We start from the raw sequence: 27,440 nt of genomic DNA on the forward strand, positions 1-27,440 counted from the left end.
TCGACGAAAATGTACACACGACCGGTTTCCTCTGCAAAGAAATATCTCCCAGCAAGTTTCTTGATGGATTCTGCCAAGGAAACCGGTCGTGTGTACGAGGCCTGATTCCTATATTGCTTACGGCTTGCAAGTCTATTTTCTGCAAGATCTATAAGTGGACGTGGAAATTTTACTTCACTTGGCGTGAATCGAAGGGCTTTCACCCCAGGAGTTTCTCCATGGAAAGACTTCTCTCCAGTGGCGGTGCACATGGGCGCCGCCCCCTTTCTCCAGACACCCCCCCCCCTATGACTAATGGATAGATTCATGCATTGCATAATATGTATCCATGGTCTCCGCCGCCACCCCCTATTAAGGGCCCCGTTTCGGATGCCGGGTGCCTGAATTACAGCTGTGGGGGGGTGTTTTTGAAGCACCTGATTAGAGCCACAGGCACTCATAGGCTTCAAAAAGGTGGACTTATGGCGCAAAGAATTGCGCTCAGAGTCCACCCAGGTGTGTTAGAAAAGAAAATGAATATTCGCTTTCCTAACACTGAAACCGCCTCTCCGTCTATCAGGTGCACGGGTTTGGCTGAAAGGACAGGCACATTTCGATTGGACACCTATCAGGGAGAGGGGAGGAGACGCATGGAGGACACAGCATGGAGGATAAAAATGCTCCATAAATACCTATTCCATTACAGTTAACTGCTTGCCGACCAGCGCACAACTATGGCATGGACAGGCAGAAGGACGTATATATACATCCCCTTAAATAAGCCGGCATTGTGGACGCGTGCGCCCGCCAGGAGCTCTGTGACTCCGACCATGGGTCCTGCGGACTCGATCATGTCACGGACAAGGGGGAAATTCTTATGTAAACAAGCATTTCCCCAGTCCTCCTAGTGACAGGACAGTGAACACAGCTTCCTTTAATCGGAAGCTGTGATCACTGTCATGTCACACATAGCCCATCCCCCTACAAATAGAACACATCCCTAGGCAACTTTTAACCCCTATTGGTTAACCCCTTTACTGCCAGTGTCATTTTTATAGCACTGATCGCTGTAAAAATGACAATGGTCCCAAAAAGGTGTCAAAAGTGTCCGATGTGTCCGCCATAAAGTCGCAGTCATGATAAAAATCGCAGATCGCCGCCATTACTAGTAAAAAAAATAATAATAATAAAAATGCCATAATTCTATCCCCTATTTTGTAGACGCTATAACTTTTGCGCAAACCAATCAATATACACTTATTGCGATTTTTTTTCTTTTTTTCTTACCACAAATATGTAGAAGAATACGTATCGGCCTAAACTGATGGAAAAAAAAAGTTTTTTTATATATATTTGGGGATATTTATTATAGCAAAAAGTAAAAGATATTGATTTTTTTTCAAAATTGTCACTCCATTTTTGTTTATGGCGCAAAAAATAAAAACCGCAGAGGTGATCAAATAACACCAAAATAAATCTCTATTTGTGGGAAAAAAAGGACGTAAATTTTGTTTGGGAGCCAATTTGCAAGTTTGCGCAATTGTCAGTTAAAGTGACGCAGTGCCAAATCGCAAAAAGTGGCCCGGTCTTTGACCAGCAAAATGGCCCGGGGCTTAAGTGGTTAATAAACTATTCCTAACACCAAGCTACCATAGACTTAAATGGGAGGCGTTGAAAGGCCTTCAAACACCTTCTGAGTCGACATGAGGCTTAAAATTGTAAGCAACGCAACACTAAAGCTGTGTACACACGATCGGTTTGTCCGATGAAAACAGACCGATGGACTGTTTTCATCAGACAAACCGATCGGGTATGGGCCCCATCTGTCTTTTTTTCCATCGATGAAAAAAATAGAACATGTTTTAAATTTTTCCTATGGATAAATAACCAACAGAAAAATCTGATCGTCTGTGTGGAACTCCATCGGTGAAAACTCCATGCATGCTCAGAATCAAGTCGAAGCATGCTTGGAAGCATTGAACTTAATTTTTCTCAGCATGTTGTAGCGTTTTTACGTCACCACCAGGGGCGGACTGACCATTGAGTCACTCGGGCACTGCCCGAGGGCCCCATGCCACTAGGGGGCCCCATCCGGGTTGCCAGGCTCAGTAAAACCAGGGACAGTATGTAAAAATCTGTGTTTTTTTTAGATCTGTCCCTGATATGTCCGAAAATGACATGCTTTTAATGTGAATATCCCAAGATTTTAGCTGCCCGCCTCTGCACTACCTCCTGGCGTGGTGGTCATCTGTAAGCCAGAGGGGCCCCATAATCTTCTATTGCCCAGGGGCCCCATGAGTTGTCAGTCCGCCCCTGGTCACCACGTTTTGGCACGGTCGGATTTTTGACTGATGGTGTGTAGGATATCGGACGAAAAAATGCATCGGATTAGATTCCTTTAGATATCCGAACGTGTATACAAGGCTTAAGGCTTCATGTTTTGTAAGTGTGTTGTATATTTGCATAAGCGTTTGAGGGGTGTTTTTAACGCCTCTCAAATGCCTGCTTATAATGCCAATGTGAACTTAGCCTAAGGATACTTTGACTAGAAAGTCAATTGTTTCTGGTGAGCCATCCAAACCACTGGGGTGTGAGCACTTTATTTACTGGCTGAAGCTCTCTGGCATTTTGTGGAATAGAAATTCACAGAAGATAAAAGAAAAGGACTTGCATATATTCTCTAAGAAAACTTTTATTTTTGGCACAATATTAAGGTTTTCAAGCACACTGATTGCTATAGAGACTTAATTGATTGGAATGATATCAGGGCTCTAGTCCTGCGGGAACGCGTGGGAACGGAGTTCCTGCACTTTTTTCACAGCAGGAACTCAGTTCCCTTTGCAGGACTAGAGCAGCCGAGCCGCCCGAGCCAATCCTTCACTAAGCGGCGATGCCCAGCTCGAGTCAATGTCAGGGGCAGGCAAATCTTAGTAATCCTTTATGTTACTGGCCGCTTCCTGTATATAGATTCATCGGGTAGTGGGCGGGTATTCTGTCACTTCCTTGATGCCGCAATGTCTCCTGGGAGCTTTTGTCATTGTTCCCAGGAGACATTGCGGAGGTCTGCTGCGAGTTATCGCAGGATTTAGAAAGAACTTGCTTTACAGTTACAGGTACAGTGGATCGATTTTTTTTTTTGGTGAGGGAGTGGATCTTGGGTGGGAGTTCCCACACTTTTTTCCCCAGGACTTGACCCCTGAATGATATGCAAAGTTCTTTTTAGCACATTGATACAGAGATTTGATTGTTTTTGATATTACACTTTCATTTATTGTTTTCTTATGATGTGATAAACTTTTATTTTTTGGGGTTATATTTAAGCACTGCCAATAAGGGTACACTTTTTTGGCAGCTGCTGGGAAGTTTTTTGAGACGCTCACCAGCTTAATTAGACACAGCTGTTTCTATTTTATAATCTTAAAAAAATATATATATTGTTTTAATAGTGACTGAGATGGCTGAGGCAGGGAACTAATGTCAGCAGGGAACTAACGTCACTTTCCAGGGAGAAGGTCTGCTTTAAGAAAAGTGTTTAGCTTGTCCTTGCTATACTGACAAATGTATCGTGTCATGGTTACAGGGTGTTCTGCAGGACGTTGCATGGCGTGTGGCAGACGGAGTCCTTCAATGTTCTTTCCGCAGGGCCATCCGGATCCCATCATCTTTAGAGAGATTTCCTTTAAATGGCAGTTACTACATATTCTTAGCTGACGGAGATGCAGAGAATGGTATGGCTCTGTACTTTTAATCTTGCAGCCATATTTTCACAAACCATACTGTAACTTATAAATAATATTTTTAAGGACTGATCAGAAGACATCATAGACAACCCCTAATAACCAACAAAATGTTTAATATTAGCGGAACTCCCGAGGATGTTGGAGGATCACGATCTCCGATACTCATAAAATTTCATGGTAAGTTGATGCTTCTTATATAACTAAAACATTTTAAAGACCCTTTTTTTTTATTTGAGGTTTATTGGGTTTATAAGACCTTTTAATTGCCTTGAGCATGATTACATACAATACAGTGTACAGTTCATTAGTATGACCATACCCTTGATTGCCCTCACCTGAACCAGTTTTATAGGCCAGTGTTTCTCAACTTCAACCCAGGTTCACACTGGGTACGATTTGGTACGATTTGAGATGCGATTTCACATGTCAAATCGCATCTCAAATCAGCGGCATTTGCCAGCAATTTTCGGCAATGGCACTGTCCTAATCGGTGCGACGCCGCATCTGTGGCGCTGCACCGATTTCAAAAAGTAGTTCCTGTACTACTTTTTGCGATTTCGGGCCGCGATTTACATTGAACCCTGCACAGATGTCTCTTAAATCGCGGCCAAAATCGCGGCAAAACCGCAGCCGCGAAATCGATTTTACAGCGATTTTGAATTCGCAGCAGTGTGAACCTAGCCTCAGTCCTCAAGGTGCCCCAACAGCTCATGTTTTCAGGCTTTCATTATTTTACAGGTCATTTGTTCAGTTTCACTGCCTTAGTAATTACCACAGCCGTTTCATCTGAGGGAAATCCTGAAAACATGACCTGTTGGGACGCCTTGAGAACTGGAGTTGAGAAACGCTGCTATAGGCTGGGTGTCTGTAGGTTACTAATTTTTGTCTCTCCAGTATTGCAATTCAGAGCCCCCACAGGTTACTCAGTAGAGCTATACTACAGAGGCTTTAAAAAATAAAAGTAAAGTGGCCTATCACTGTTCAGTTAGTATTTTTTTTTTAATTCTTTATCTAAGAAGGAAGAGCGCAAGTGCCTGATTCACCAAGCACTTGCGTGTAAACTTACGGCGGTGTAACGTAAAGCCGTCCGGCGCAAGCCCGCCTAATTCAAATGGGGCGTGTACCATTTAAATTAGGCGCGTTCCCGCGCCGAACGTTCTGCGCATGCTCCGTTAGGAAATTTCCAGACGTGCTTTGCACGAAATTACGGCGCCCCGACGTGTTTTTTGAACGGCGACGTGCGTAACGTACTTTTGGATTCCCGGACGTCTTACGCAAAAAAAAAAAATTGGAAATTCGACGCGGGAACGACGGCCATACTTTAACATGGCTGTTCTAAATGTAAGCCATGAAAAAGCAGGCTTATGTTTGCGATGGGAAAAACCGACTAGCGACGACGTAAGAGATTGCGACGAACGCGCGTATCTTCGTGGATCGCCGTAATCAGCTAATTTGCATACCCGACGCTGGAAAACGACGCAAACTACACCCAGCGGCCGCCGGAGAATTACACCTAGGATCCGAAGGCGTACTAAGCCGTACGCCTGTCGGATCTTAGCCAAAAGCCGTCGTATCTTTGTTTGTGAATTACAAATAAAGATACGACGCGGCAAATTTGAAAGTACGCCGGAGTATCAGCAGATACTCCGGCGTACTTTTTCTGTGAATCTGGCCCATAGTGTCTGTCGAAAGTTCTAAGAAGATTCGACAAGCAGCTAAACTGTACAACGCTGCAATCGTACATTTCCGTCAAATGTTTGGCCCATAGGCTATAGAAGAATTTGAATGTTGGTTAACTAGTAATAATAATTTATAAATATAATTATTACTAGTGTCATACAACATTAGAATTCTCCTATAGCTTGTAGGCGGAACATTCGACCGAAAATTTACAATTGCGGCGTTGTACAGTATAGCTGCTCCATTGAATCTTCTTAGAACATTCGACGGACACCATGAGCCTTCAATGGCAGATTCAACCGTAATTCATTCGGATTTTCGGACAAATGCATTTTTTAACGCAACTAAATAAATAAAAACGAATTTCGGAAGTAACTAAATCAATTTATTTTTCAGACGAAAACGAAATTCCGAAACAAAATATTTCAGTGTGCACATGTCTATCAAAAAGGCAAATTGGGAAAGGGGAGAAAAAGCCTTCTATTTTCAAAAGCTAGAAAAAAATAATCAATTGGGGGAAATAAAGAAAAATGACAAATACATTTTAACTGTATTTAAAACCAAAATTTCAAATATTGGACAATAACAGTTAAAATCACATTGGGGCGGGTTTTTCTGTTGCTTATTTCTTTAATAGGTGCTATGATGTTCCTGGCCTGGATGACCACGGTTAGCATTGGTGTTCTTGTTGCCCGCTTCTTCAAACCTATCTGGCCAACATCGACAGTGTTTGGAGTAAAAATATGGTTCCAGGTGAGGAATGGATTATTCTATTAAACAAGTCTTCGTCTTCGTTTTTTTAAGCTAGCATTAAGTGTCCACTATGACTCTAAGGCCCCATACACACGGGAGGATTTATCCGCGGATACGGTCCAGTGGACCGTTTCCGCGGATAAATCCTCTGAAGGATTTCAGCAGATTTTAATGCGTTGGAGTATACACACCATCGCATTGAAATCCGCGCCAAAATCCTCTGGCGATGACGTGTCGCGCCGTCGCCGCGATTATGACGCGGCGACGTGCGCGACGCTGTCATATAAGGAATTCCACGCATGCATCGAATCATTACGACGCATGCGGGGGATCCCTTCGGACGGATGGATCCGGTGAGTCTATACAGACCAGCGGATCCATCCGTTGGGATGGATTCCAGCAGATGGATTTGTTTGGCATGTCAGCAAATATTCGATCTGCTGGAATCCATCCCAGGGGAGAAATATCCGCGGAAACAGATCCGCTGGAGTGTACACACCATAGGATCTATCCGCTGAAACCCATTTGCTGGGATTTTTCAGCGGATGGATTCTATCGTGTGTACGGGGCCTTAGAAGATGGATCACTTCAAGTAAATGTGCAAAGTTGAAAGGTAAATTAAAAGTAGAAGAATGGCATAGTCCAAATAGTTTTAACTACCCTCACCTTAGAACAGCTGTTTTTTTTTCATCTGTTGCTCCTTTTTTTTCTGTGTCCCCATTCCAAGTCCTGGTTATGTAACAGTCCACTTCAGGTTTGAAAGTTCATTCAGTTGTGACTGCTCTCTCCTCATAGGCTCAGCTACAACCTGGAAACGGGCATACTCACCATGTGCCTCTGTTTAAATGGCAATGTGACATCAAATTGTCAATTAGAAATGGAGGCACATAACTGTATGCTAAGCTGTGGGGGTTGCAACTCCAGGAGACTGTGCTGTACAAAAAACAATAACTGAATGTTCTTCAGCCGCTTCCCTGCTCCACTCTGGTAGAGCACTTCTGAGAAAGATTGGAATTGCAGTTCCTTTGCTTTATGCCCCGTACACACGTACGGGTTTCCCGGCGGACTTTTTACCATCGGGAAACCCGAGGGGAAAGCCGAAAACCGGCTTGGCAGCTTTTTCCCCCTACACACAGCCGGTTTTCCTGGCAGGAAAACTGCCATGAGAGCTTTGGCCGGAAAACCCGGCCGTGTGTATGCTCCAGCGCAGTGTTTTCCATAGGAAAACTGCCAGCAAAAAGACCGCTGGGAATCGCGGCAGGAAAAAAGAGAACATGTTCTAAATTTTCCCACTGGGATTCCCGGTGGTTTTCCTGTTGGGAAAGCTGCCATGGAGCATACACATGGCCAGTTTTCCCGGCCAAAAGCTGTCATGGCAGTTTTCCCGACAAAGTGAGAGATCAGCTTTCAGCCTGAAAGAGAGGAGGGAGAAAGTGACAGCATGTGCTGATGGGATGATGCTGGATAATGGTCCTTAGCGCCTCCCAGAATACAACTTCGCAACTCCTCTTTTTCTTTCTTTTTTTTTGGTCCTTAAAAGGAACAGTTGACTTGTCAGCAGCACTTTGGATTTGTCAGACACCTGGTCCTCTGCCATGCATTTTGGTTCCTCCTATTAGCTCCTACATTACTACTGGACTGAATAGTGATGTCTCCAGCCAGCAAGTCAGGTTTGACTAGGTGTGCCTAAAAAGCTACATACTAGTTCCACAGCAGTTGCTTTACTTGCAATGATGCTTTGCAGCTTCTATGTTCCCCTGAAGCCAGCATGTAGCTTGTAAGTTAGACAAGTTCTAATAGGTCCAGTGAAACAGTTGAAACCAGTCAAAAAATTCCCCTTTATGTAACCAGTTCTGCTATAATACACATAGGGCCATATCCTCAAAAGAGATACGACGGCGTATCTACTGATACGCCGTCGTATCCCTGTTTCTATCTTTGGAACTGATCCACAGAATCAGTTTCCAAAAGATAGGCAGAAGATCCGACATGTGTAAGGGACTTACACTGCCGGATCTTAGGATGCAGTACCGCATCCGCCGCTGGGGGCATTTCGCGTCGAAATGCCGCCTCGGCGTATCTTTTTTTTCGGCGTATCTTTTTTTTTCCCCGACGCAACTTTATTGACCCGTCGCGATCCACAAAGCTCGGCGTAACGTAATTTCGCGCTATGCACGTCGGGAAAATGACGTCACGAGCATGCGCAGTACGGCTGGCGAGGGAGCGCGCCAAATTTAAATGGGAATTGCCCCCAGTTGAAGAGGAACGCCTTGCGCCGGCCGGATTTAAGTTACACCGCTCAAAATTTCTAGGTAAGTGCTTTGTGGATCGGGCACTTAGAGATTTTGCGGCGGTGTAACTTAAATGGCAAAAGTTACGTTGCGCCGGGTATTTGAGGATTAGGCCCATAGTTATTTGTGAGTCTTACAATTGTTGTTTCTTCTTTTACCAGGTGCATCGTGTTCTTATGGTGACCACAGTGATGCTAACAGCTGTGGCTTTTGTACTTCCTTTCTTATACCGTCGTAAATGGAGTAATGTAAGTGAAAATGTGATCTCTGTCATAGCACAGTTCATAGTGTGTATCAAGTCTGAAGTGTACAGTAAGATTAAACTACACATAATATGGACTCTTTATAGGGAAATGTTGGTCTATTTTCAGTGTGTGTGTGCATATTCTTTATTGCAGTGCTTGCCTTAACCACTTAAGGACCCGCTCACGTATATATACGTCATTATTTTAAAGATGGATATCTCGGTAACGGCAGCAGGCGCTGCCACAACCGAGATATCCATCTTTCCTGTGAGCGGTCCTTTAAAGATAACCGTGGTCACCGCGGCGGATTTGCACGCAAGATCACCGTTATCGGCCGCTCTTCCGCACCCTCTGCCGCTTGGCAGTGACGGAGGCGACCGGGTCCTGTCTCCTGCTTGGCTGGGATATGAGTGAGGGCAAGATGGCCCCCACCCATCTCCATAGCATAGCAGGGCGGAAGTGACGTCAAAGCGTCTTTTTGACCCCAGATCTCATATTTAAGAGGACCTGTCATGCTTTTTTTTATTACAAGGGATGTTTACATTCCTTGTAATAGGAATAAAAGTGACCCATTTTTTTTTTTTTTGTGTACAAATTAATAAAATAAATAAAAATAAGAAAACGGAAAAAACATTTTTTTAAATCGCCCCGTCCCGACGAGCTTGCGCACAGAAGCGAACGCATACGTGAGTAGCGCCTGCATATGAAAACGGTATTCAAACCACACAAGTGAGGTATCACCGTGAACGTTAGAGCGAGAGCAATAATTCTAGCTCTAGACCTAGATCAAAAGATGCAAACTATAGAATTTTTTAAACGTCGCCTATGGAGATTTTTAAGGGTAAAAGTTTGACGCCATTCCACGAGCGGGCACAATTTTGAAGCGTGAAATGTTGGGTATAATTTTACTCGGCGTAACATTATCTTTCACAATATAAAAAAAAATTGGGCTAACTTTACTGTTGTCTTATTTTTTAATTAAAAAAAGAGAATATTTTTCAAAAAAAGTGCGCTTGTAAGACCGCTGCGCAAATACGGTGTGACAAAAAGTGTTGCAATGACCGCCATTTTATTCTCTATGGTGTTAGAAAAAATATATATATAATGTTTGGGGGTTTTAGGTAATTTTCTAGCAAAAAATGTTTTTTTAATCTTGTAAACACCAAGTCTGAAAAACAGGCAAGGTCCTATTTGCATTGGAGCTGCCAGTTGTAATTCTAGGACCTAAGCATTAATGTCTTGGACTGAGTCAGTGCAATGATGACTTAAGCAAGACAGGAGAAGAGATTTTTGTTGTCTCAATTATAGAGCTTGTTAGATCGTCCAGTAAAAAAGGTGCTCCCTATGCAATTCACCTATTAAAAATGATGCCGCATACACACGATCATTTTTCGGCATTAAAAAACAACGCTTTTAAAAAATGTCATTTAAAATGATCGTGTGTGGGCTTCACGTCATTTTTCGGGTTCTGAAAAAGTTTTTTTTTTTTTTTTTAAACATGCTGCATTTTTTAACAACGTTTTAAACAATGTCGTTTTTCGGGTTGTAAAAAATGATCGTGTGTGGGCTAAAACGATGTTAAAAACCTGCGTATGCTCAGAAGCAAGTTATGAGACGGGAGCGCTCGTTCTGGGAAAACTACCATTCGTAATGGAGTAAGCACATTCATCACGCTGTAACAGACAGAAAAGCACGAATCGTCTTTTACTAACAGGAAATCAGCTAAAGCAGCCACAGGGGTGGCGTCATCCGCATGGAACTTCCCCTTTATAGTGCCGTCGTACGTGTTGTACGCCACCGCGCTTTGCTAGAGCATTTTTTTAAAACAATCAGGTGTGGGCAGCATCGTTTTAATGATGAAGTTGGAAAAAACAACGTTTTTTCTACATGCCGAAAAACAACGTTTTTTTCATGCCGAAAAATGATCGTGTGTACGCGGCATAATGCTGTCAGCTACACAGAGTGGGCATTGTTTTTAGCAACTCAGCTAGCCCTGACTTGTATTGTGAGAAGTAGTAAATCTAACCAATTGTGAAGCATCAAAGGCTGCTTTTCCTATTCTCTTGAAAATTATAGTTGCTTGTTATGCTGAACCTCTATTTTGAGTCACTGATCCAGAACAAGTAACCAGATGAAGAATGTCAAAGTAAAGACAGAGGTCTTTATCGGCATACTTGTTCTGGCTCAAAATATTGAAGCCAGAGGGGTCAGCGGGACAGCCTGACAGCTAGCATTTGCGTTTGTGTTTTTATATTAATGGATTAAAGTATCTTAACCAAAATTAAGGTGTAGGCTATTTACAATTGTGCTCATACGTTTACATACCCTGGCCGAATTTTTGGTTTCTTGGCCATTTTTCAGAGAATATGAATAATAACACAAAAACTTTTGTTTTCACTCATGGTTAGTGTTTGGCTGAAGCTATTTATTATCAATCAACTGTGTTTACTCTTTTAAAAAAAAATCATAATGGCAACATAAACTACTCAAATACCCCTGATCAAAAGTTTACATACCCTGGTGATTTTGACCTGATAACATGCACACAAGTTGACACAAATGGGTTTGAATAGCTATTAACGGTAAGAAACCTCACCTGTGATCTGTTTGCTTATAATTAGTGTGTGTGTGTGTGTGTATAAAAGGTCAATGCGTTTCTGGACAGATCCTTGCATCTTTCATCCAGTGCTGCACTGACACTTCTGGATTCTGGATCTGCGGGAAAAGGTAGTTGAACTGTATAAAACAGGAAAGGGATATAAAAAGATATCCAAGGAATCGAGAATGCCAATCAGCAGTGTTCAAACTCTAACCAAGAAGTGGAAAATAAGGGGGTCTTTTGAAACCAAACCATGGTCAGGTAGACCAACTAAAATTTCAGCCACAACTGCAAGGAAAATTGTTCGGGATTCAAGGAAAAACCCACAAATAACTTCAGGTGAAATACAGAACTCTCTGAAAACACGTGCAATAAGATGTGCAATGAGGAGGCACTTGAAGAAAGGTGGGCTGCATGGTCGAGTCACCAGAAGATAGCCATTACTTCGCAAATACTTCAAAGTATCCCGCTTACAATACGCCAAACAGCACAGAGACAAGCCTCAAACCTTCTGGCACAACGTCATTTAGAGTGATGAGACCAAAATTTTGCTTTTTGGCCACAAACATAAATTCTACATTTGGAGAGGAGTTAACGAGGCCTATGATGAAAGGTACGGTAGTGGATCGCTGATCTTTTTGGGATGTGTGAACTACAAAGGCACAGGAAATTTGGTTAAAGTTGTTGGCAAGATGAATGCAGTATGTTATCAAAAAATACTGGAGGAACATTTGCATCTATCAGCCAGGAGCTGCGCATGGGACGAACTTGGACATTCCAACATGACAATGATCCAAAACACAAGGCCAAATCAACCTGTCATTGGCTACAGCAGAATAAAGTGAAGGTTCTGGAGTGGCCATCTCAGTCTCCTGACCTCAATATGATTGAGCCACTCTGGGGAGATCTCAAATGTGCAGTTCATGCAAAACAGCCCAAGAATTTACAGGAACTGGATGCTTTTTGTCAAGAGGAATTGGAAGCTTTACCATCTGAGAAGATAAAGAGCCTCATCCACAAATGCCACAAAAGACTTCAAGCTGTCATTGATGTTAAAGGGGGCAATACACGGTATTAAGAACTGGGCTATGTAAACTTTTGATCAGGGTCATTTTGGTAGTTTCTGCCGCGATTATGATTTAAAAAGAGTAAACACAGTTGATTGATTAATAAATGGCTTCAGCCAAACACTAACCATGAGTGAAAGAAAAGTTTTTGTGTTACCATTTATATTCTCTGAAAAATGGCCAAGAAATCATAAATTCTGCCAGGGTATGAAAACATATGAGCACAACTGTACATAACTCCCACAGCCAGGCCAAAAAACTCCCAGGGACTGGGTCCTCCTGTCCATCCTTGTTGCTAGGATGTTGCAATGATGTTGGGATTGGAATCCGAGAGAGAACTCGCTCCTGTGATAGTGGGGGCGAGCAGTAATGGCTGGGATTGTCTTGGCAATCTCCTAACAACAAAGCTGGAATGGGGGGTACGTTTTTTGGCCAGGTTTCAGGAGGTATGTAAATGGCTTACACATATAGCAAAGCATTTTTCGACTTTGGTCAAAGGTGCACAGTTGGTTTTTATGTACCAGTGCCCCCTTTTTTTTATTGTTTATTTTTTGTAAATGATATTAAACCTATGAGTGCACTAGGCTATCATTGCTCCTTTAGAAGATGGCGATTCCCTGGTTACATTCATTTCTGAGTTACTGACCTGAAACAAGGATGCAGTAATTGAATTAAGACATCCCTGTTCTGCATATTTTTTGCTTTAGAGTGCTCAGTAACCTAAGCATTCTAAATTGGCCATAGGCTGTAGAATACGTTGATGACAATTGCACCTTAAAGTGGTTTTAAAGGCTCAGTTTTTTTACCTTATTGCTTGCTTTGGATGGATGCATAGAGCAGGGCTGGGGAGTGAGCATGCACCAGTGCCCCCAGAGCAAGCTGCTTGCTATCGGGGGCACTGGCTGAAGAGGAGGAGCCAGTAGAGCCACCGGGGGACCTGAAAAAAATTCAGTTCGAGGCTGCTCTGTGCAAAACCACTGCACAGAGCAGGCAAATATGACATGTTTGTGTGTGTTTTTTTTTTTAAATAACCTTTAATGACACTTTAAATGGGCCTCAGTACTTTTAAATATATACCTTTTTAGGAATAAAAATATATTTTTATTTACCTTTTTTGTCAGAACAAACTTTAGTCTAAAATATACAAGTATGGTACAACCTAAGTGACCACATAATTATTTGTTAGCAATATGAGATAGCATAACTGCTTACCTGCTTCGTAATGATCCGACTTTAATAATATAAACAAGAAATGGAAGCATGTACAGTCGGGTTGCGGTTTGATAGGTAATTCTCATGTTATGTAATTCTCCTTCTGTTTTGGTGATCCTAATGCCGCGTACACACGGTCGGAATATCCGACAAGAAAAGTTCAATGTGAACCTTTGGTCCGAAATTTAAACCGTGTGTAGGCCTCATCAGACTTTTTCGGTCGGAATTTCCGACAGCAAAAATTTGAAAAATGGTTCTCAATTTTTCCGACGCGCAAAAAAAACACGCATGCATGGAATACATTCAACGCATGCTCTGAGTCATTGAACTTAAATTTTCTCAGCTCGTTGTAATGTTGTACATCACTGCCTTCTTGACCGTTTGAATTTTGTGTGACCGTGTGTATGCAACACATGTTTGAGCCCAAATTCCGTCGGAAAAACATCCACGGTTTTCTTGTCACAATTTCCGATCGTGTGTACGCGGCATTAGTGTTGTATTATGGATAAGGTTAATTGAAAAGGAGAGGTGGTGATATTGGATACTATAAGGCCACATGCACACAGGCGATGAGGAGGCTAAAAATATGCCCAGTGTAAAATTCTGGGTGTTTTCCTTGTCCGGGAAGTCACAAGTGTCATTTACAGCCATTTACTTGTATGAAGGCTGTATGTGGCATCTGCAACTTATCTTGCATGGAAAAATGCTTAGAATTTTGTATTGGGCATATTTTCAGCTTCTCACCATCTGTGTGCATGAGGCCTAATCTCAGCAGAGCCATCTCTTCCTTGTGCTAGGCAGATAAATCATCAGTGATGGAACAGAATAGTGTGTAGTTTGATACACTGAAGAGATTTGCCTTGAGCCCTTATATTAGCAAATGTTAGTGCTCAGCAGGCAATGGTTGCTTGTCATATTTTCATAGCTTGAATTTTCTTTAAAAAAACAAGCACTAGTATAGCTGCATGCAAGCAAGTCTAGTTCATGTAATGCCCTGTAACACCCTGCTATACACGTGCTAGCAAAAGTAGGAGGACAAAGGGACCAGTGGTCTTCAAGATGCAAGGGTAATCCACAATGCAATAAGTTCGTTCTTGCTGGGACTATCCCAACACCCCCATAACTTAATAAGTCAGTTGACTAAAACTATTCTCACCCTCTGCCACCCCCCCCCCCCCCCGTAACCTACTTCTTGCATTCTTTAATAGGTGTTTACTAAAATCTATGGACAATTACTGATTTTCATGTTACTGGATTGAAAGTATAACTTTAGGCATTTTTTTACAATTTTTGATAGAGTAAGGGAGGGTTATAACCTCTGTCTGTATTCCTTTTCTTTAATGGGATAAATAGAGAGGGTGAATCTCCCTAACAGGGGTAGCAATAAAAACAGGTGTTTTACTCCATCTCCACTCTATCTATGCAATTTAGTTACTTGAATCTTACTGCCTCAGGCCTCGTACACACGACCGAGGAACTCGTCGTAAATGAAACATCGTTTTGCTCGACGAGTTCCTTGTTAAGCTTATCGAGAATCTTGACAAGCTTCTTTGCGTACACACTGTCAAGACAAAATCTCGTTGTTCTCAAACGTGGTGACGTACATCACGTATGACGGAACTATAAAGGGGAGGTTTGATTCCACTGGCACAACCCTTGGGGCTGCTTTTGCTAATCTCATGTTACTGCGTGTTAAGTAAAAGTTTGGTGAGAGATGGTTCGCGCTTTTCAGTCTGTTACTGCGTGACGAATGTGCTATCTCCTTTACAAACCCTACTTTTACTGAAGGCACGCTCCCATCTCATACTTTATTCTGAGCATGCGTGGGTTTCTAAGCATACACACAAACGTGTTTCTCGTCGTATACCAGCCCCACGAGAAACACGATGAGGAAATTGAAACTCCCGACGAGGAAAAAGAGAACTTGTTCTCCTTTTTCCGCGTCGAGCTCCACAACAGTTTCTCGACGAAAAACATACACACAACCGTTTTCCTCGGCAAAAAAGCTCTCCCACCAAGTTTCTTGATGGATTCTGTCGAGGAAAATGGTTGTGTGTACGAGGCCTCAGGCTCTGGGTCTTCTGTCTATAGAAGGACCTTTTAATACTTAGATGCCATATTTTACTTCACTTACTAAAGTAAATATGTCTGTACAATAGAAAGGTACGAAAATATATAACAATAATACAACATGCATGTGTATAGAAAATAGTAATAAATGTCCAGTAATTAAACAAATCCGTGTCCTGGACATATAAGGTGGACTTAAATGCCAAATAAAATTGAGTCAATCAAGCAGAGAAAGCCAGGATCTGCACTTCTCCAAGGCAGTCATGGGGTCCCGAACAATTTCCAAAACAAGCATCCAGGTGTCTTGTGGACAGCCGTACAAGTAGAAGACCAGATTACAAGGCCAGATGGAAGAACCAAAAAAAGCTCTCATCAAGAGGAAGATCAAAAGGGTATGTTTTATTGAATAGAAACCAGAAAACATCCGTAATAATAAAATTTGTGGGAGCTCCCCTCATTGCTTTTTTATCGCTGTGATCACACATTTTATTATTACGGATGTTTTCTGGTTTTTATTCAATAAAACCTACCCTTTTGATCTACACCATGTGGAGCCTTTTTTTCTCTTTATCTCCCTCTTAATGAGAGCTTTTTTGGTCCTTCCATCTGGCCTTGCAATCTGGTCTTTTACTTGTTTGGCTGTCCACAAGACCCCTCAATGCTTCTTTTGGAAATTGTTCGGGACCCCATGACTGCCTTGGAGGAGTGCAGATCCTGTATTTCTCTGCTGGATTGACTCAATGTTAATGCTATTTGAGTCCACCTTTTCTGGTAAGAGTATACACCCTACGTTTATTATAGAAGATACATTACCTTAGTGTTTCCACATGTTCACCTCATCACTGGGTTTCACTTCTGAACAACAACTCTTCTTTGTTGGACTTTATGTGTTCAGGACACGGATGTGTGTAGCAGCTTTTTGTTACTATTAGTGCAGTATTTCCCACTCTTCACAATAGAAAGGTACGGCAGGGTTGTGTTCTGGGGGACATAAAGGTATCCCCTTTTTACTGATGTATAAGATTTTGGAAGACCATTCGTTATGCAATTGATAATGAAATGTTCTTTGTTTGCAGCGGGCAGGTTATCATCCGTATTTGGGCTGTGTTGTTATGGCTTTGGCAGTTCTTCAGCCTGTGATGGCAATCTTCAGACCTCCGCCTCACAGTCCCAGGTAAAAAATCATCTTCAACTTGTTTTTTCTAATAAAGAAGTTATTGATTCATCATGAGAGAAATACAAAGGCTGCTTTAGTTGAGGTGCTTCTGGAAAGGAAAACTGCCTGGTTGTCATGCTGTGACCCTCTCAGAGCCTCCGTATTTCTTATCCAGAACAAGTATTCATGAAGTTAAGCCAGAACTTCTGACATGCATACTTGTTTCAGATCAACAACTCAAAAGGGGTTATTTACCAAAGGCAAATCCACTTTGCACTACAAGTGCAAAGTGCACTTGAAATTGCACTGAAATTGCACTTGGAAGTGCAGTCGCTGTAGATTCGAGGGGGACATGCAAGGGGAATAAAAAACAGCTCTCTAGCTTGAAAATGATTGGATCATAAAATCAGCAGAGTTTCCCCTCATTTCAGATCTCCCCCTCAGATTTACAGCGACTGTACTTCCAAGTGCACTTTCAGTGCAATTTCAAGTGCACTTTGCACTTGTAGTGCAAAGTGGATTTGCCTTTCGTAAATAACCCCCAAAAAATGTGTTCAAGTTGGGTCAGTTGGGCAACTATAATTTTTAGGTGCGCAGTGGCATCCCGTTCTTTTAAAATAGTATTGTAACAGGTCAACTTTAAATTAAGATATTTTAGGGACTTTGTTCAGTTGACAAGGCACATTTTAGGGCTACCTGACCACTTTTAATCCTAAAGGGAGAAGAGTAACACAAGGCTCTAGCTTTGCAGTTGTTATTTCAGCACAGTGTAGCAATACAAGATTTACCTAAAGTGGTAGTAAATCCCCCATAGCTTACTTGTACCTACAGGTAAGCCTATAGTAAGGCTTACCTGTAGATACAGTAAATACCTCCTAAACGTGCACCTTTGAGCCATGGCGTCCAATGAGAGAGCCATGGCTCCTGTGTACATGCGCAGGAGTGACATCATTTTAGCTCGGGCCAGTCAAACAGCTGAAGTCTGCGAACCCGGAAGGATGACTGGGTGAAGATGGAAGCATCAGAGAGCCGTGACAGCGCACTGCTGGAGGTCTTTGTTCTTAGGCAAGTCTTTTTCATAATGTGCTAGTGTTGGCTGCATACTAACACATTGTGCTATTATCCTGCATAGACCCAATGTTTTGGATTTTTTCTCTTATTTTGCGGTTTACTACCGCTTTAAGCTAGGCAAATCATGAGTTTATATTATAATATAAGGTGCTTGGCATAACTCAGGGGTCTCAAACTGGTGGCCCTCCAAGTCCCATCATGCCTCTGCCTGAGGGAGTCATGCTTGTAAATGTCAACCTTGCAATGCCTTATGGGACTTGTAGTTTTGCAACAGCTGGAGGACCACCAGTTTGAGACCCCTGGCATAACTAATGATTGTGAGCTAAGATACCTATTGAAGTGATGGCTACCAATAGACTGAACACAAATTAATGTCCATGTCAGACATATTCCTGTCGACCCATCACTCTGACTGGCACAGTTGAGTAGACCAGTTTAAAATCTTATCTGACTTTTTGTCTCTTCTCTGCATTAGACAAACTTTACATATTGAAAACCGGCTGTAATTCTCCTCTTGATTCTGTTAATGAAGTAAATGTTTTTTATTGATACAGGAGGTCAATTTTCAATTGGACGCACTGGGGAGGTGGCACAGCTGCCAGAATTATAGCAGGTATGTTGTGTAACTTATAGTTTTACATTTCTGAACTGTCACTGCCTGCCTTGACAGGCTTTGGCCATGAGTTGTAGGACAGATAAATCTTGCTTTCAGGAGCATTCAGCCTGCATTTGAGATCAGTTAGAGACACTTCTGAAATCATTAACAGATGCTGTGGATCTGAATTCGACCACCTTTAGACCTGCACTCTGTACATAATGCATTCCTGAATCTTGCACTCTGTACAACACACTCCCAAACCTTGCGTTCTGTACGTAATGCATTCCTGAACCTTCACTCTGTACGTAATGCATTCCTGAACCTTGCACTCTGTACATAATGCATTCCTGAACCTTGCGCTCTGTACGTAATGCATTCCTGAATCTTGTGCTCTGTACATAATGCATTCCTGAACCTTGCGCTCTGTACCTCAAGCATTCCTGAACCTTGCGCTCTGTACGTAATGCATTCCTGAATCTTGTGCTCTGTACATAATGCATTCCTGAACCTTGCGCTCTGTACATAATGCATTCCTGAATCTTGTGCTCTGTACATAATGCATTCCTGAACCTTGCACTCTGTACGTAACGTATTCCTGAACCTTGCACTCTGTACGTAAGTCATTCCTGAATCTTGCACTCTGTACAACACACTCCCAAACCTTGCGTTCTGTACGTAATGCATTCCTGAACCTTGCACTCTGTACGTAATGCATTCCTGAACCTTGCACTCTGTACATAATGCATTCCTGAACCTTGCGCTCTGTACGTAATGCATTCCTGAATCTTGTGCTCTGTACATAATGCATTCCTGAACCTTGCGCTCTGTACCTCAAGCATTCCTGAACCTTGCGCTCTGTACGTAATGCATTCCTGAATCTTGTGCTCTGTACATAATGCATTCCTGAACCTTGCGCTCTGTACATAATGCATTCCTGAATCTTGTGCTCTGTACATAATGCATTCCTGAACCTTGCACTCTGTACGTAACGTATTCCTGAACCTTGCACTCTGTACGTAAGTCATTCCTGAATCTTGCACTCTGTATGTAAGTCATTCCTGAATCTTGCACTCTGTACGTAATGCATTCCTGAACCTTGCACTCTGTACGTAATGCATTCCTGAACCTTGCACTCTGTACGTAATGCATTCCTGAACCTTGCACTCAGTACGTAATGCATTCCTGAACATTGCCTCCTGCATGTAGCACCAGCATACAGGGGCAAACTGACCATCAATATGCAGGACCAGTGGTTACCAGTATACAGAGGACATAACAAATCAAGTAAAACAACTACCATGCAACTAAAATCTCAAAAGCAATAAGAGAATCTTGTGAGCTGGTTCCCTCATCTAACGTAAATCAATAAAAAGCAATAAATTCAGCGCTGCCCTACACTTCATCTATAAAATTGTACAAATAGACTTTTATAAGTGCAATGGTAAAACCTATAAGTGAATATCCAGTGCAAATCAACCAATGTATTGCAATCTAGTAGTGATGATGTCACCCCCTCTGCAAAAGGTATGAAATATTGCATAGCCGCAATGTGCAAATACTGGTGAAACCCCCTGTATATAATCATAATCAAAATGTAAAATATGTACACCAATTTTACATTTTATTATGATTTGAGAGAGAGAGAGATTTTACCATTGCACTTATAAGTCCATTTGTCTGGAGCCTCCCCTGCGTGGATTGGATTAAAATTTTGACGCCCCATCTGTCCTAAATAGCTTCTTTTACCTTAGTGCAGTCCTCCTTCACTTACCTCATCCTTCCATTTGGCTTTTAAATGTCCTTATTTCTTCTGAGAAATCCTCACTTCCTGTTCTTCTGTCTGTAACTCCACACAGCAATGCAAGGCTTTCTCCCTGGTGTGGAGTGTTGTGTTCGCCCCCTCACTTGGACTACAGGAGAGTCAGGACGCCCTCTACGTTGCAGATAGAGTAAGGATCTGTGTGTTAGTGGGCGTCCTGACTCTCCCGTAGTCCAAGGGAGGGGGCGAGCACAACACTCCACACCAGGGAGAAAGCCTTGCATTACTGTGTGGAGTTACAGGCAGAAGAACAGGAAGTGAGGATTTCTCAGAAGAAATACGGACATTTAAAAGCAAAATCTAAGGATGAGGTAAGTGAAGGAGGACTGCACTAAGGTAAAGGAAGCTATTTAGGATTTTTTTTTTTTAACTTTAAAACCCCTTTAACATTTAGTATTTATAGCGCAAAAAATTATAAGTACCGGTATCTTTTTTTTTTATCTCATGGACGAAATGTGAGAAATAACGTATATATCATACAATCATTCCATAAACACATACACTGAATATATCATTTGAGCAAAATATGCTTATAAAATGGTTTACCTTTTGCCAATAAAAAAAAAAATATATATATATGTGTTTCCTAGATTTCATTTTGAAAATCTGATCACCTTTCTTTAGAAGCATACATAAGTTTTGTCTACTATATCTGTAGGCTCCAAGTAACATTTGTTACAGCAGTAATTGTTACATCACTGTAGAATGACATTCTTGATTCAACCTTATTTTATTGAGAAAGGAGAGGTGAACATTACACAAGTATAACGTTCGTTAACACATAGATAGAAATAGACATTTCAATATTGGAACCATATCGTCACATTGTATAAAGTTTTTGTTGTTGTAAGGGTCAGTGAACACCACTATCTCCTCAACGAGTGGTGCCCACACATTACAAATATGCTAGGGCTTTTGTTATTGTGCTAAACGCAATTTCTCGTAGGGGGGCACTCTATGTGGGTCACAGAATTCTAGTCTTTCGAGACTAGAGATTATGGTTTTGGTGTTCGTGTTTCATTACAACTTATAAAGAAAAGAGGGGAAATGATGGTGAAAATAGAGGGGTCAAGTCAGTAAGGCAAGTAGAAATTGAGAGGGAGACATTCCGATTGGGTCAGACAGATGTGTTGGTAGAGTCCTCTGCTGCCCATTGAATAAATTCATAGGAATGTCGAAACATAGACCACGAGGTCCAGGTCTTGGAGAATTGCTCCTCTTTATCCGATGTAATGACATTCTTAATAAATAAATAAAATAAACAAATGTTAGATTTCCTTAACCAATATTTCCTTTTTTTTGTAGTGGCTGCAATCTTCCTGGGTATGGACTTGCAAGCTCTGGACCTCCCAGATCCTTGGGACACCTACACGATGGTTGGCTTTGTACTATGGCATGTCTGTATAGACATCTTGCTGGAGCTGCACAGTTTCTGTCTCCTGCGCAGTGGTGAGCTTTGTTGGTAACACTTTGGGCCAGATTCTCGTACATCCGCGTATCTTTGCGCGGGCGTAACGTATCCGATTTACGTTACGCCTCCACAACTTAGACGGGCAAGTTCTGTTTTCTAAAAGCACTTGCTTCGTAAGTTCGCGCGTCGTAGCGTAAATCGGCTGGCGTAAGCCCGCCTAATTCAAATGTGGGACGGGGGGCGTGTTTTATGTTAATGTTATGTGACCCGACGTGATTGACGTTTTTCTCGAACGGCGCATGCGCCGTCCGTGGAAATCTCCCAGTGTGCATTGCTCCTAATACGCCGCAAGGACATATTGGTTTTGACATGAACGTAAATTACATCCAGCCCCATTCACGGACGAGTTACGCAAACAACGTAAAATTTTCAAATACCGTCGCGGGAACGACGGCCATACTTAACATTGGTACGCCGCACTTATGCCACCATATAGCAGGGGTAACTTTACGCCGGGAAAAGCCTAACGTAAACATCGTAACTGTACTGCGTCGGCCGGGCGTACGTTCGTGAATTCACGTATCTACCTCATTTACATATTTCGACGCATAAATCAGCGTACACGCCCCTAGCGGCCAGCGTAAATATGCACTTACGCCTGTCGGATCTAAGGGAAATCTATGCGTAACTGATTCTAAGAATCAGGCGCATAGATACGACAGCGCAACTCAGAGATATGACGGCGTATCTGGAGATACGCCATCGTATCTCGTTTGTGAATCTGGGCCTTTTATGTTCTCCTGGATGCAAAGCTGCCTTAAGATCCCATAACCTGTGTTTTGTTAGCAGATTGTAGGAAATTATATTGTGTATTATTCTGTGGGGTTCAGTATAGGGAAACCTTGCTTTTATTTAGGTGGATTTTCTGTGGTTTCCAGTTGGAGGCCCTCAGTAATTGAAGATTATTGCACTGAACACAACTTGTTGCTTTTCGAACTCTGCAAGCCCAATAGTATCTAAAATGCAACGTCAGTGATTGTGCTTTGTACCAATGGCATACAAAACGGTGGCATTTTAAAGTGTTTTAAAGTGCAACTATTATTTAATACCTGCTTTAGATTCAGAATGTTGTAATCTCCTGTACAGCAATATTCAGACTAGGGGAGGAAATACTAGGTGTTTAGCGAGGTGACCTGCATTCACGTATATTCACACAGAACATGCTGACAGGAGGAATGAGCAAAGAGGTCTTATGTTTGTTGTTGCTCCTTCAATGTCCACATACAGGCTGGGGGTGGGAAGGTGAAGAGAAACAACAGTTCACAAGGATGGCTGCTGTGCAGTTTGGTAGGGCGTTGTTCTCCATGGCAAGTAAGCCTGACGGTATATGTTTAATTTCTTTTCTTTTATTATTATTATTATTATTATTCTTAAAGTGGTGTTCCGGCCTTGAAAAAAAAATTAAAAGCCAGCAGCTACACATACTGCAGCTGCTGGCTTTTAATAAATGGACACTTACCTGTCCTGGAGTCCAGTGATGTCAGCACCCGCAGTCATTGCGGGTAGGGGAACCCGGCAGTGTAGCCTTTCGGCTTCACGCCGGGAACCCTACTGCGCATGCGCGAAGCCCAGCTCCTCTCTCCTATTGGCCCGGCGGCCAGGGGAGAGGGAGCCCCGCGGTGACGTCACAGCTCCGCAGCAGGGACTCCCGGAAGTGGGAAAGGATACCTGTCATAGATAGGTATCCTGTCCCCCCTCAACTAGAGAGCGTGCAGCCGGCCCGGCTTCCCGAGACGCCACAGCTCTGTGCCTGTGCACACAGATTGGATGGACATCATGTTGTTTGCCTGCGGCTGCAGCCGGCGCCACAGGAGACTCCGCCCAGCATACTGCTGCAGACAGTGCTGCTCACTGTCACTGTGCACAGTGCAGGCCTCACCTGTGCACAAATTGGAGCATGACCCGGATTGGTTGATGTTCACTGGGCCAGACTTGCCAATCCGGATTGCGAATAGCAAGGCTGCCAGGAGTCCTGTCCAGGACAGGTGCCAGACAGCGCTTCCAACCAATGAGGTGCTGCGCATGGCGTGCCTCAACATCATTTCCTCCTCCCACCCACACAACAGATCAGTCAGCCCCTGTCCTTCCCTACAGGTAGCTGAGAAGGTAAGGTAGGAGAGAAGATATTGGGGGGGGGGGGGACACCAGTGTGATCCCCAATATTATATATTAGCAGCAGTCTTTTAATATAATATAGTTGCTGATTGCAGCCGCGTGTCTTTCAAAGCAAAATGCAACATCTAATCGATAGTGAGAATTGAATTTGGGGGGGTGTGCAAGTAGCTGGTCTTGACTAGGGCGCATGCGTTCCAGGGGACACAGCGTCATTCACAGAGGCAAATTCTGGAGGCTGGGGTGCAGGCCGAAACTTTGAAGAAAAAAAAACTGTAAACAAAAACAATAAAACTATATTGGCACCCTGGAGATGGGGGGGGGGGGGGTGTTGGGTCGCGGCGCAGGATAAAGAGGAGAAGAGTCCGAGTGTGAAGGTCCGCATTAAGCATCTCCTGACATCACTATTACTGAGGTCCATCATGGCTACCTCTGTTGTGATTGCTGCCCTGTAATATTGTAATATTTACCTTGGTACCTTGCATATGAATAATATACTTTTTGTGATAATGTAGTCTGACGATCGATAGCTTATATTACACCAGTCAATCATATTTATAATCTCGAAATGAGTTCCTCTCGTTTTGGGAAAATACTCAAATATTTTACTTTTTCTGCTTCTTACAGAATCAGGAAAAACAGATGATGATCAGGCTTGGATACTAAATCCTTCCTTTACTGGGGAAGAGGTAAGTCTATTGCTAAAATGTATAAATGTATAATGCATCTGTAGATGATTTTCAGTTCTTCTTTTGCAGGATACCCGTGTATTGATTCGGAGCAATCGGCTTAATTCATATTTTCATTCTTCTTTTCAAAGTTTATTGATTTTTGTAGATCAGAAGTTTTGTGTTCTTTTTAAATGTGAAATTCCTATAAGTCGATAACACAGAACGGTTTTCTGCTTATTCACAAGAGAAAGCTGAACTCTCATCTCTTCAGCTTTCACAGAATAAATAAGAACTTGGGCACCGTCAATTCACTTAGTATAGCGTTCTTATATGGGATCTTGTTCTGCACCACTCCTGCTGTAGGCCCCATAGACAAAATGTGGAATGCTATGGCTTTCATCCAACATTAAATGTACCGTATATACTCGAGTATAAGCCAAGTTTTTCAGTCCTATTTTTAAGGATCAAAATACCCCTCTCGGCTTATACTCAAGTCAGTGTACATTGGGCGTCCATTTTTTAAAACCCGCGGCTTCCTCCTGGTCCCGTCCCGTTCTGTGATAGGCATTTGACACTGTGTTCAGTGTTCCGCCTATCACGGACGTTCTTTCATCCTCTGACTCAGTTTCCCAGCAGACACTGTGTTCAGTGTTCCACCTATCACGGACCTTCTCTTGTCCGAGGATGAAAGAACGTCCATTGTTGGCAGAACACTGAATACAGTGTCTGCTGGGAAACTAAACCTGAGGATGAAAGAACGTCCGTAATAGGTGGAACACTGAACACAGTGTCAAACGCCTATCACAGGACGGGACGGGACCAGGAGGAAGCCGCGAGTTTTGAAAAAATGGATGTCAAGAATTTCAGATACACTGCAATGTGCACAGTTAGGTTGTAATGGGCACAGTAAGGAAATGGGCACAGTGAGGTAATGGGCACAGTGAGGTTGTAATGGGCACAGTGAGGATGGGCACAGTGAGGTAATGGGCACAGTGAGGTTGCAATGGGCACAGTAAGCCTGGGCACAATGAGGCATGCAAATGGGCATTGTTGACCCTCTTTTCCGCTTACAGTAGCTACTGCATTCTCACCCTAGGCTTATACTCGAGCCAATAAGTTTTCCCATTTTTTTGTGGTAAAATGAGTTGCCTCGGCTTATACTCGAGAATATACGGTATATGCAGCACTGTTATACCAATGGCCCTTTAGCGATTGCTTTCTGTGTCATCTAAATTCTAGAAACCTTTTAAAAAAATAACAGTGTATATGGAAATAAGATGTTTGTTTTACAATAATTATGTAGCCCTTCCTCTCTGGCAAGGAGAATTTAGATTTCAGTTAAGGGGAAGGTAAAGTAGTATATTTTCATTGCGCACCAGTTGTGTTTTTTCTCCTGAATTAATGTAAAGGTTTGTAGATTGGCAACAGGAGGGAGCTGTCATTGACAACAATTTTGGGTGAACTATAAATATTCTTGCTTATAACATACATAGTATATTATTGCCTTTGAAAATAACATTGAGATTGTGTATCTTTTTAAAATGTGTATACCTTAAGGCTGGGTTCATATTTGTGGTTCATATTGTGTGCTTGTTCACAGGAACGAACACAAAATTCCATGCTTTCCCACAACCCACAAAAAAGTGCACCACTTTTGTAGGTGCATAGCGGTGGCATTTATCCTTAGTGGCACTACAGTGCACCTTGATAGCACGTGAGCCAAAACACATTGTAGCCATGCATTTTGGTGCCAGAACACATTGTAGTCATGCATTTTGGTGCCAGAACGTATTGTTGCCATGAATTTTGGTGGCAGAACGTATTGTAGCCATGCATTTTGGTGCCAGAACATATTGTATCCATGCATTTTGGTGCCAGAACGTATTGTAGCCATGCATTTTGGTGCCAGAACATATTGTAGCCATGCATTTTGGTGGCAGAACGTATTGTAGCCATGCATTTTGGTGCCAGAACACATTGTAGTCATGCATTTTGGTGCCAGAACGTATTGTAGCCATGAATTTTGGTGCCAGAACGCATTGTAGCCATGAATTTTGGTGGCAGAACGTATTGTAGCCATGCATTTTGGTGGCAGAATGTATTGTAGCCATGCATTTTGGTGCCAGAATGTATTGTAGCCATGCATTTTGGTGCCAGAACGTATTGTAGCCATGCATTTTGGTGGCAGAACGTATTGTAGCCATGCATTTTGGTGGCAGAACGTATTGTAGCCATGCATTTTGGTGCCAGAACACTTTGTAGTCATGCATTTTGGTGCCAGAATGTATTGTAGCCATGCATTTTGGTGCCAGAACATATTGTAGCCATGAATTTTGGTGCCAGAACGCATTGTAGCCATGCATTTTGGTGGCAGAACGTATTGTAGCCATGCATTTTGGTGGCAGAACGTATTGTAGCCATGCATTTTGGTGGCAGAACGTATGGTAGTCATGCATTTTGGTGGCAGAACGTATTGTAGCCATGCATTTTGGTGGCAGAACGTATTGTAGCCATGCATTTTGGAGGAGCGTAATTTAAAATAGAAAAGAAAAAAAAATAAGGGTAATATTTTTTTGTGTGTGTGTGTGATTTCACACTTAGGACAGCACATGATGTGCAAAAACACATGCGTATCATCCATCAACTCCAGACAAAATTAATGTTGTTTTGAATGTCATCTGGAAGGGGTAAAGACCCTACTGTGTGTGTTCTTTTTTATTATTATTATTATTATTATTATTATTATTATTATTATTATCTGTAAGAACAGAAAGTAATGGAAAATCTCTCCAATAAAACAGAAAAATTCCCAACTTGCCAACCAGCATTCAGCCAACCAAACTATCCTGTCTAATGCCCCGTACACACGATCGGAATTTCCGTCGGGATAAACTCCGACAGATTTT

General features: G+C 42.4%; 1 protein-coding gene across 1 annotated transcript in view; it reads left to right on the forward strand.

Annotated features, from left to right (window-relative positions):
• Positions 1-27,440, forward strand: part of FRRS1 (ferric chelate reductase 1) — a 71,245-nt gene that overhangs the window by 42,284 nt on the left and 1,521 nt on the right. The window contains exons 8-15 of the mRNA XM_040359962.1: positions 3,560-3,707; positions 3,783-3,896; positions 6,037-6,152; positions 8,605-8,691; positions 16,713-16,810; positions 18,418-18,476; positions 21,586-21,729; positions 24,491-24,552. Coding sequence (XP_040215896.1) covers positions 3,560-3,707; positions 3,783-3,896; positions 6,037-6,152; positions 8,605-8,691; positions 16,713-16,810; positions 18,418-18,476; positions 21,586-21,729; positions 24,491-24,552 — 828 coding nt within the window. The remainder of the gene's footprint in view (positions 1-3,559; positions 3,708-3,782; positions 3,897-6,036; positions 6,153-8,604; positions 8,692-16,712; positions 16,811-18,417; positions 18,477-21,585; positions 21,730-24,490; positions 24,553-27,440) is intronic.

Source organism: Rana temporaria, chromosome 7, assembly GCF_905171775.1.
Source record: "Rana temporaria chromosome 7, aRanTem1.1, whole genome shotgun sequence".
In the NCBI taxonomy this organism is placed as follows: Eukaryota; Metazoa; Chordata; class Amphibia; order Anura; family Ranidae; genus Rana; species Rana temporaria.